Raw genomic sequence first — 12,543 nt, forward strand, 5'->3', positions numbered from 1 at the left:
ACTATAAATCGATTTCTGCAAGGCTTTTGCAGTAAGATCTTAATATTGTCAAAATTCAAGAAAACTCGCAGCAATTTTATTGATTTTAAATTGGGTTAACAACAATATAATTAACATTGAGGTATTCGAAATAAGTAATCACAATAAATAAAAAAAAATTCGATGACGTTTCAACCTGATTTTTTTATATGATCACATTTTTTACACAATTCGTAGATGTTTACACTTATACACTTATAATTTAAATAGGTAAATAAATATATATGTATATTCAGTGTGAAATGGAATGAAAAAAAAATTATAAATACTTATAAGTTATTTTTGTTTAATTTTATTTAAGAATATAAAAAAATGTAAGAGGAAAAAACTTAAAATTTTTTGCACCATTTAGGAAATTAAGATGAGTTGACAGATGTATTCAAACTTATGTGAATTTTTCTGAAACTATTAATTGTTTAAAATATGTGATATAAATATGGAGAACTGTAGTCAGGTGGCAACTTAATACAATATTTTCTCTTAATTTAATGGGTGCGCTGACAAGGTGTTATTAAAACAGAATGATTTTGCATATTTTTTTTTAAATATGCCAGAAAATTGCAATTGAAGATACATATGTCTTTTCTTTTCCAAATTTAATTTTAATGTTGCAATTACTGAAATTTCAAATTAATGATTGTTCTCAAATAGATTGAAACGTGAAAGACACATAAGTGACACTTTACATGTGGCTATAATAAATTTACAATATTGACATTTAATGATAGCTTTTTTAAAATAATTTTTGGCAATCTTAAATTGCTAAATGTGACACTTCAACACATTTTTTGATAACATGTTTTGAAATTTTTCTTTCTTAATATATTGATATTTTCGATTACTTAAACGAGACAAAGAACTTTTATATATCGGATAAAAAATAGTCTTTTTAATATTTATGGCGCATTATTTCTATGTTTACAATAAATATTCCGTATAAATAAAAATTATAAATTTTGATAATAAAAAACAGAAAGAAAATATTAATAAAAATTTTCCATTTAGAAATCGCATTTATAAGAATAATTAGTATTTGCAATCTACATTATAGTGTTTTGCATATATTTATAGGTAAAAAGTACAATAAATTTTTCTGAAAGTACTTAGTTCTCTTTCACAAAAAAAATTGTATGCAAATAGACGAAATTGTGAATAAACAAATTGGATGCTGTTATTATGATATCAACGTCATACACTCCTTGTCAACGTTTAACGTACTTCAGCTTACTCCAATAAACATTTACCTGCAGTAATCTACGATGAAATTGACACATTTCCATCGAAAATCTATTATTGTGTGTAACCAAATGTTGTGAAAAAAATTATAATGAAATCCTAAGTAGCAAATCAACTTTAGAATTGCACACCATCTAAATTTTTCTATCAGGGATCAAAATCTAAATAGTCAAAATGTTATTTTAGATTTATATTATTTTACAGTTCTATTATTTTTATGCTCCAATTGTAAATTTTGAATTGAGTTTGTATGTATATTTTATTTAGCCGATTTATTTATGAACAAAAAATATATATTTAATTTATAAACTTATAAAATCCTATATGGAGTTCTAAATTTAGGAATTTAATTTTTCCATTTGAAAGTTTCTATTAAAATTTGTATTTGTTTTGAGTTTTCGCTTTTGGTTTTTATTAGTGATAAAATTCACTGATTCATTCATAATAAAGACTTGGCTACAAAATTAAATAAATAGAAATGAAGATCAAATATGGGAAATAATTTAAACCTTTTTTTTAAATATCGCTATCTAGGATGACAAAGTTAAACTGAAAGGCAATGCAGCTTTCCTATGCATATGTAATTCTTTGAGAACGTTATTATCAAATTAGATAATCACCCACATTAGTTAGATTGAAAGTTTGCAATAAAATATTATTAAATAAAATTATATTATTAAATAAAATTTGTCAAATTTTCTTTAATAATCAATATTTTCCAACCACCCTGATTCAAAAGAGAAAATTAAAAGCAAAAGTCATTGAAAAGCAATTTATGGACATTAAATTGTTGCCCGCAGTCACCTTTGGTAGCATATTAGAATTTTAGTTTTAATTCAGGTACTCAAATTTGGAACACAATTTAGGAAGTTTCGAATTATTTTTAATTAAAAAAAAAAATATTAACGTGTACTTGACATTTCGTGTAAACGTTTCTATTTTTAGTTTCACTTAGTTCAAAAAATTTTTACTGTGCCCACTATACACAAATTTAATTTTATTTTTCATTTAATTTGAATTTTTTTTTTAATATAATTTTTAAAAATCTATTTTTTCTGCAAATTATTTACAGTTCAAGCAACTTTTAACAAAAAAAAAACAAAAAGAAAAGAAGAAAAAAGTTATTAAAAGAAAAATATTAAATTTTGTACACTAAGACAATACCTATAAATTTATGGATGATTGGTTTTGTAGGCAAACAATAATTGATTTGATGTTCAATATTTTATTTCTGAATAATCGATAATAAACTAATTTGAAACAAAAATGTAACAGAATTCGCTGAAATTCTCTGTTCAAATATAAATTGAATTTGAATTTATTAGAAAATAGCGAATTATTGAAATTTTATTGGAATTGCTTACAGGATAATTCAAAATTTGAAGCGTAATGTAAAGTGTATGCTTGTATAAATTGTTAATTCAAGTTCTCTAATGTTAAAGTTACATTTGCCCTACCTTTATTATATTTGCTTATAATTGAGTTGAGTTATTAGAAAATCCCTTGATTTACTTATTCTATAAACATGAAAGAATATTGAAATTTTAATTGCGTATCAATAAGAGGCTGCGTTTTTACAATTTAATTTTTGTCTTTAGTTAAAATTCATTTATAGCTTAGAAATCTAATGAAATTTTTTCTTGAACCGCAATCGTTTTTAATGAGAAATTTGTCGGGCTTATTAATTTTAATTTTAAAAAGGAATTTAAATTTTAAAATGGCATTACTGAAATTCTTATTTATTAGGGATATAATTTAAAGCATTATAAACCATAATTCAGTTTGGAGACAGATTTTAAATTCACTTTGGAAAAATTCAAAGAACCAAAATCGATTTATTGCGGTTGCAAAGTTATTTTTATATTTTTATATGTTTCTTTCTTTTAAAATTTCTATTTATAACAGAGACTATTTTGGAGAATGTATTTATATTTTTAAAGGAAAAATAATTCAGAAGAGTTCATTATATAATTTTACTCCCTAAAATTTAATTTGATACATAAAACACTTAGCTAGTGTGTATGTGAGTATTTATAATGATGTTTTACTGATTCTAGATAAAAAGATAAAAGACATCAATGAACAAAAGAAAATATAAAATGAAAAATATAGAAACAATATTGAAAGACTGGATAACAAAAAGGGATACAAAAATTTTTAAAAATATTTGTAAACGTCGACGTTAACAATTATTATGGCTTTGATGGCTTTCTTTGTATTTTATTTTCGGTATAACAAAAAGAGAAGTATGTATTTAAAAAATAAATTAGAAATACTAAAGGGTAATGAACCCATATAAGCGAGTGAATATATCCTATGAATTTATATTTAAAAATTTTAGAAAAAATTTCAGAACGGTTTTTGAAATCTTTTTAAAAGAACATATGTACGTTTTATCCTTCCCTCTTGAATTATCCTTTTGTAAGTAAACTTATTTTAAAAATTTTAAGACGTGGTGTAATAATGTCAGCTATAGTAGTATAACAATATATTAAGTTTGAAATGTAAAATAGAAAAAAACCTGCCACAAAATCATTTAAAAATTTCCAGTTAAATGTGTATGAACTGATTTTAATAACTCCCCCATAGCTCTCACAACTTTTAATTGTGGAAATATCAGAAAAATTAACAAAATTATATAGTTGGTAATATTTCGAATTTCAGAGTTGTCATTTTGCATTTCCCTTTTGTTTGAAACAGAAAGAATATAAAAATCGGAAACTGAGATTGAAATAGCAACGAAACATTAGTGCTGAATTAATTAAGAAAAATCGTAATTAAATATTCACAAAAAAAAAAACACATCGAAGTTATTCTACATAGGTTTAGTAGCATTTTACAAGTTATCTATAATTTATTTTATTCAGCAACTGAAATTGCTTTGCTGAATTATTCAAGTTCATTTTAGATCACACATAAAAAAAAAGGATTTTGTTTTGATTTTCATGTTGTTCTCATTTAATGAAAGGAATACATCATACTACATGAAATATTTGGATATAAAATATCCTATAGCTGAATTTTAGTTTTAAAAGTTTTCATAATTAAAAACAACGTATTGTCTGTACTAACCGTAACAGTCTTTTTAAGTTTCTTCCATTGTGTTGTGGTTTCTTCTTTACTTTCCTCGACAACTTCTTCTTCGTCATCCATAATAGATATGTTTAATTTATATTTTGTATAGTTTTTTTAGATTTCTTTATTCGTATATCCTTTTTTAATGTGGAATAAATAAATTATTCCTTTACACTTAATTTTGAAGACTTATTTTTCTTTTTAAATTTGGAAAAGGAACAATTTTATAATTTTATTTTCATTAATATTTTCTATCACACTTTTTTATTGTATTTTTTTCTCCTTTTTACAATAATTCTTCTTTTTCCTTGTTATAATTTTTTTATTTTTTAATATTTTTTATATTTATTTTCTTTTTACGAAAATTTCTCTGAAAGAAAATTTTGAACGGAAATGAAAATAGAAAAACACTTTGTATTTGAAAATGGCATTTTTATGTAGGTTGTTGTAGAACATAATTTAATTTTTTATAAATTTTTTTCTTTCGAACATAAAATAAATAGTTTTAAGATCTAATTTTTTAAAATTTTAAACATTTCGCACACTTTTGTTTTATTATTATATTACGATATTATAATTAATCTTTTGCGATTATAATAATTTTTATAATGGAAAAAGAATTTTTTAAATCAGAAAATGAAACACATTAATAAATTTAAAAAAAAGAATTATTTTTGTTTACATAAAAATTTGAAAAATAAAAATTTTCTAATTAATTAAAGTGAAACAAAAGTACGGACACCCAAGAGTAAGCGGGCAAGTATTTCATTACAATGAGAATAACCGAAATTTTTTTGGTTTTTGTTTGACTTATCGAAATTAGAGTATGTTATTAATTTTTTTTTATACAAAGTGAAGAAATTTTTTTCGAAATTTTTATAATAAATAATTTTTTTTTTGTTTTAAAAGAGAAGGTGAAGTATACTCAAATTTTGTTTTGAATTTGATTTAAAATTTAATTCATGAAATCCAATCTATTAAAATTAATTTTTTATTTTAAAATTTTTATATTTTATTAAAAAATTAAAAATTACAATATTATCGAATAAACAGCTTAGTTCTCAAGCTTCAGAAGTACCATTTACATTCTTTGATTCCTAAAAAGTGGCTTTTCTCGATAATTGTCATACTGATGACATTATATCAGCCATAGATAATTATTAATTTGTCAGTGTTTTTGGCATAATCGATAAATAAACGATAAACAAGGGAAATATTTGAAATGACTTAATAAAATTAAATATTGAATGTAAACATTTTCTAGTAACATTTGTACAAAAAAATTAGAAAAGTGTTTAAAAGTAAGCGTAAGTGAAAAAATTTAAAACCTATAATAATGATAAATAACATGCAATGACATTGTTATTTTATTTAGTTGTGTTTATACGACTCTGGCGCCCCAATAATTTTTTTAAACGGTTATGTTTGATTAGTTTTTTAACCTAAGGCAAATTGAAAGTTTCATATTTTTCAAAAAGAAACAACGGTGATTTTAGCCACGGCATAAGTCTAATAAAACACATAAAAATTAAAAATTAAAAAAAAATAACTATATTTTTTGAAAACCACTTTAAAAATTAATTTTTTTTAATTTTTTATGTTTTATCTTTCAATTTTCAAATACATAAACACATGTTATAAAAATAAATTTAGAAAGAAAAAAACCTAAAGGCCAAAATTCTTAGTCACATATCTAAATATTTTTGATAAAAAATAAAAAAAATCGAAAATATAAAAACAAAAATTATATTTTTGTCCAAAATGACAAGGTGTTTTGTTATAAATGTGTGTGAACCCATCATAAAGAGGGTAAATAACAAACAATAAAAAAGAAAATTATTTTATGAAAAAAAAATTATTTGAGTTTTCTTAAGAATTTTATTAAATATTAAATAATAAAAAAAAAAATAAAAAAAAAAATTTTTTTTTGGAAAAACTCTGATGAAACCTACACCTAATAAAAATTAAAACATAATAAAAATTATGAAGAAAAAAAAATTAATATTTTTTTTTAAATCTTCTAGCCACTACCGCCAAACCCAAAGTAATGGTCAAGGAGATTTATTTTTTGTTTTTTTATTTTTTTTTTTTCAAAAATAAAATTTTTGTCAAAAAAATTTTTTTTGTGTTTATAAGATTTTGTATGATTGGAGAAAAGTTTTCTTTTAAATTTTTTAAAATAATTAAAATTAAAAATATTTTTGTTTGGAAATTATTAGAATATTAAAAAATTTTTAATTTTACCAGGCATTGTGTGGTACAAGCAGGTGATTTTCATGCAAACCTAGAAGAAAAATTATTTTTTAATTTCTAGGGAATTTTTATTTTGAATCAAAATTAGACTTTCATTTGCTTCTTATGACATCACACCGATATAACCAGTTTGCAATCATAAATTAATTGTAATTAAAATTTCATTAATTTCATTTTGTAATATAAATGTATAATTGTGTGTAAATGTAGCTTCCAATCAAATTTTCGGAGCTGTTCCCTGAATTACTGAATTGTAAAATTTCGACTTTAAATTTTGTGTAAATTGTTTGGACATTAAAAGGACAAGTAACTGCAAAGAATATATTTAAAGAGCACTATACTCGTACAAATAATTTCAAATGACGCAATTAATTATTGTTGACGATGGGTCAGAAACCTATGGTATGTATGGATTTTTTGATTATTTATTAGAACTATGTAACAGGAAAGCTTTAACCTAAAGACACAAAAGAAAAATAATGTGGACTTGTCGATTTAAGTGTGGTGTCATTTGGTTACCATCAATTTAAAAAAAAATTAAAAAAAAAGTTTCAAAAACATTTCTTTTTCCATCATATTTGAATAAATATGTTTCATTTTATCGTAACATTATATTAAATATTTTATTAAAATTATTTTGAATTTTTTTGAATTTTTTATTTTATTTCAAATTGATTGTGTTGTTTTGTGTTGCACTGCAAATTTTGAAAGTGATCGTGTTGTAATTGCGTTTTGTATACAATATTTTTATTAAATTACTTTTTTAAATTTATCAATATTAAAAACTATATAAATGGTAATTAAATATTTAATTAATATTTAGTTATTTTTGATTATATATATTAATTATTTGAATGTATTCCATTTTGTGTGTGTTTATTGTATAATTTATGTGTTATTATTTAAGAATTTTGATTTTCACTTAATTAATAATATGTTTTAAATTATTATTATTGTGTTTTATTTTTAATGGAGTAAAATTATGTAAAATTTTTATATTTCAAATTTGTATATTATTATATTGCTGTTGTGTTTTTGTTTTGTTTTTGTTGTATGTATATATTATTAATATTATTTATATGTATTTTTTATGTGTTTACAAATGTATTATTAAATATACTACTTATAATTTGTTATACATTTATGTATGTATATAAAGAATCACACACGATTCATTAAAACATAATATTCATTGCTTTAAAAAAAAAACTTCCCCCACATCCCAACATAAGGGTTGGAAAGAGGAGGAGGTATTAAAAAAATAATAATATATAATCGATTTGATTTTTTTATATCGTTATAATTTTTAATAAAAATTTCTTAATTTTCGTTTTTGCCGCTAATTAAACAAAATAAAATATTTAAAACGACAACTACGACGATTCGTAGTTTCTATTTTCTTAAAAAATTTTGTTTCAAAGAATTGTGTACGAGATAACGTAACGTTTCTTCCAATATTTTTACACACATATAGAAATTAAAAAAAAAAAAATTAAAATTTGGAAAATAAAAAATTTGAAAAATTTTTTTTTTATAATTTATAATTTTAAAGAGATGAAAATTTATTTTATAAAAAATATTATATTTTTTTATGTTTATTTTTTTTTCCTTCTTATATATAAATAGACGTTTTGATATTGAAAAAGTTCTCAAAAATTTTTTACAAGTTCTTTTGGAACTGTTACCGCACCGGACAATTTAAAAATTTTTTTTTCTGTTTTCCAACCAAAAATTAAGCGTCCCCGTTTGAAAAATTTTAAGAATAAAGTGAGAAATAATAAATAAATAATCACAAAAAAAAATTAATAGAACAAAAAACGAAAAAGAAACGAAAAAAAATCAGGAACAAACAGAGTATACAGCCGTCGAACACGGTCGTCCGCTTAACTTCTCGCCAGAATAATTAAAATTTTTAAAAGTAAAGAAAAAAAATCGAAAAAAAAATTATCCAGAGTTTTTTCTCAAAGTATTTTTAAGTATTTTTCCTTTTTCTTTTTTTTTCTTCTACAACAGCAGTAATAACAACAATAACAATAAAAATTTATGCTGTGCTAACGGGTACAGCCATATTCTTACGTGTGGTGTGTATGTGTATGTGAAAAAATGCTTTCTTTTTTTTTAAATTTTTAGTTTTCCAAAAATGAAACTGGAAAATTGTTTCCTTTGTTTCAAGTAGCCTACCCCGTTTATATTATCGCTTTAATTTTTTGTTTTTCTCCCGATTTTTCTTCTTAAAATTGTTTAGAGAATTGAAGCGTTTGAAATTTTGAATTAAAATGAAAATTTGATTTTTGTAATTTGTAAATTTTTTTTAAAAATCATTTTTACAATAAATAATATGCATTATTACTATGCATGTGCATATGTGTAAATTTCCTTATTATGAGATTTTATTAATTTATTAATTTTTACAACAAAACGAAAAAAATTATTAAAATTAATTTATTCCGCATTTCATATTCAATAGAAAATAATCCGCTTAACAATTTTTGAATTTATGTTATGTGCATTAATGCATCCAGTAGAATTGAATACAATATTGTACGGGGTGATACATTATTGTGTAGTATAGGGTATTTTAGTGGAAACTCGCGTTTGTTAAAGCAATAAATTATTCAAATTCAATGGGCTGACTGTGATTTTATAAAATCATAATTTTTATGAGTTCGAGCGATGCAAAAAATATTGTGACGTTATAACCATATAAGTTTAATACACTTAAACCTATGGGACATTTTAAATTTATTGTTCCTGTGCAATTGTGTACTGATTTTATTTAAAAAAATCTGATCTGGTCGGCACATAACCGACCGCAATGAATTAAAGAAGATTGTTAAAATGCGTTTTAAACACTTCTTCACAATTTTAACGACACTAATAAACTTTTAGTTAGCATATCTCGAAAAATATGAATTTGGCTCTTAGTAAAGTTTTATTTTGTCCACCTGAATTATACGAAAAGTTTGTCAGAAACTTCTAGTAGCAAAGGGAACTCAAAGATTAAATTTGAAAAAATTCCATCAATTCCTTCCGTAGATAATGTAAAATCAGCCCTCAGATCAGTTTCCGAGCCCTGATCTTTCTAAAAAATTTATAAGTAGACTCATTTTTTTATTACCTCGAATTTAAATATTAAATTCCAATGAAATCGGTTGATTTTTCTTAATATACGCAAAAATGTATATTTGGAACGTAGTAAACATCCAGTTGTTGACGCCCGATTTCTTTGAGTTGCTGACCAAAGTATCAAAACATATGCTTTAAACATGGACTTTAGTTTCGAAAGATATTCGATTTTAGCACCTTACCCCCGTTATAACTATATAGATGTATGATGATTCATGTTTTGTTTCTATATAAAGGAAGTTATATATAAAATTTATTGAAATTAATGTAAATTTGGCAGAACATCAAATTACTACAGATTTTATATATGGTTGTTGTAAAGCAACATTTAAAATGAAAAATGTTAAAATTTTTAATATTTATCTGTTTTTAATTTGCATAATTTAAATAATTTTTGTTCACTTAAAATTTTTAAAATATTTTAACATTATAGTTGATTTTTTTCTTCTTGCTTAAATTGTACATTACCTGCGGAGTCTATATTAGTAATGGGTTTTAAAAAATTTGGCAAACTAAAGTTTGGTAATAAATTTTTGTATTTTCTAAATTTATTAAAATTAATAAAAAACTTTAATACAAAGTATTTACAAACTTGATTTATTTTAAGATTTTACAGCAGAGCTTCTATTGAGAGTTAGTTAGAAATTTTTAAAACTAGTTTCTGAAAAAAAATTCTGTGTTCACTTAACTCTCAATTACAAATTAACTCATTCTCAATTCACATTTGTGAAATATTAATGATATTAATGATATGCTTGATTTTCACAGTTTCACTTGTAAAATTTATTACAAACTTTTTATCATTCCTAATACAATCGACTCCGATAACTCTTTAATTTCAACATAATCTATTACATATTTCCATCTCCTATAATCTATATAGTCTGTCAGTTTTAATAAATAATAATATAAATAGCTATGTTTTAAATTTTATGTGTAAATGGAGTTTTTTTAATGCGTTATGAACGTTCAAATTCAATTAATTTCAATTATAAATTTTAAGTGCATTTAAAATTAGTTTAATATAGATTAAATTAATTTTTGAAAAATTTTCATAAATTTATGAACATTTTGGAACCTTTGCCAAATAAATTAGCAAAATATAAAATGTTACTCTTTGTAGTGTATGTCAAAATGAAACGTATAATTAAATTTTATTTTAATTATAAAAGCATTTAATTAAAAATTACAATAATACAAGGTAAACCTTTTGCACATATTTTTATAATTTAAAAATTTTATAAAATATTTTCATACAGCTATAATTTTAAATCAATTAAAATAACAAAATTCTCAACGAAATAATTCTCAGAGAAATAATTTTATTTAGTTTTTCACATATTTACAATGAATTTCTATGTTGGAAATTAAGATTAATGTATGTGTATTGAAATTATCTACTTGACTTGGTATTCGGTTTCAGTAAAGTAAATTTTAATTTCATCATGCTAAATATACTGCAAATGAATAGGTGTAAGTGAAACATATTGTTGATTTAAACTCCTCACACAAATCTTTTGAATATTAAGAACAAAAATATGTCGAAAACTATTCCATTATTACTTAGCAGCAATAAGTTATAATTTATACGTGTATAACATACTTAAAATTCATATTTTTTTTCAAAAGGTGTGGAGGAGGTTTGGATTTACACTTTAGAAATATAGAATAAATATGAAATTATATAAATTTAAAATTATTACATATAGAGATTAAAGAATAATGACAACTTGTAGAGAGTAGATTTTATATTTTTCTCAATTCCTCACATTAAAAATTTAAATAGAATAATCACATTAATGTTTGCAATCTATGTACTCGTATGTATGTACATAATAAATGAACAATATTACGTTATAATAATAGTGTGCATGTAAAATAATTTTTCTCTATTTAAAATATAATTGAATTCCGCAAATTTTTAATTGTAGAAGTTGTAAAAATTTCAAGTAAGTAATCGTTTGCCACTATTTTGGTTGTTGACTAGTAAAGCACATTTTGTGCTGTTCATGGCTATTGATTTTAATAATTAAATTAATTCAATCCTGTATATAATTGCTGCTGTAATTTGATTTATCTTGGCAAGTTGAGTAATAAAATTTCTAGTTATTAATTCAAATATTGAGAATCTTTCATAAATAACTTTGAAAGTTTCTTTTATACTGCCAAATTGCAATTCTGTTTCAATTTTTAGTAACTTTTAAAAGCAACAAGAATACCGATTTCAATTAGACATAAAGCGTAAATCTAACTTTCCGAATAGAAAAATGCACGTTCTTAATAAGATTTTTCATAAAAAGCATTTTAATAAAAATTTTTAACAGATAAATTTAAATTTTCATCTTTTTTAAATTACATATACAATGGAGATATTTTACTAACACTATGAACACTCACACAGAATATATGCAGTTGAATGTTTAAACATTGAAAATCTTTGAAATAAAAAAAAATCTAAATGTTAAAAAAATACTCAAAATTCAAATAAAAAAGAAACTTAGAGTTTATTTTTAGATTTCTAAAACAAATTATTTATCAAATCAGTGGGGATTTTGGTTTTCCAGTATGTTAGTATATTTATAGTGATATGATCCGATATTTATGTTAAATCAATGAGAACAAGTTGAAATAGATATATAGGGTGTTTTTTGGTTTTTAAAAATCTTTTTCAGAGAAATTATCAAAAAAAAATTTAACGACATGTGCAAAAAAATTTAAAATTTGCAATTTTTCAGTTGTTTTACATAATTAAGAGTACTTAAGTCTTAAATTTTTTTAATGTTTACTATTACATTTATTATTTATTTCATGTTT

The 12,543-nt window shown here is 22.3% G+C and overlaps 1 protein-coding gene across 8 annotated transcripts in view; it reads right to left on the reverse strand.

The window, feature by feature from the left end:
- Window positions 1–12,543, reverse strand: part of LOC129612068 (tropomodulin) — a 99,873-nt gene that overhangs the window by 51,075 nt on the left and 36,255 nt on the right. The window contains exon 1 of one of the 8 annotated variants that reach the window (XM_055525526.1): window positions 4,348–4,696. The exons of the other annotated variants lie outside the window; for them this stretch is intronic. Coding sequence (XP_055381501.1) covers window positions 4,348–4,428 — 81 coding nt within the window. The 5' untranslated portion in view covers window positions 4,429–4,696. Of the gene's footprint in view, window positions 1–4,347; window positions 4,697–12,543 lie in introns of those variants that run through there. 8 annotated transcript variants of the gene reach the window in all.

The sequence above is a fragment of the Condylostylus longicornis genome, unplaced genomic scaffold, assembly GCF_029603195.1.
Source record: "Condylostylus longicornis isolate FDR11 unplaced genomic scaffold, ASM2960319v2 ptg000055l, whole genome shotgun sequence".
Lineage (NCBI taxonomy): Eukaryota > Metazoa > Arthropoda > Insecta > Diptera > Dolichopodidae > Condylostylus > Condylostylus longicornis.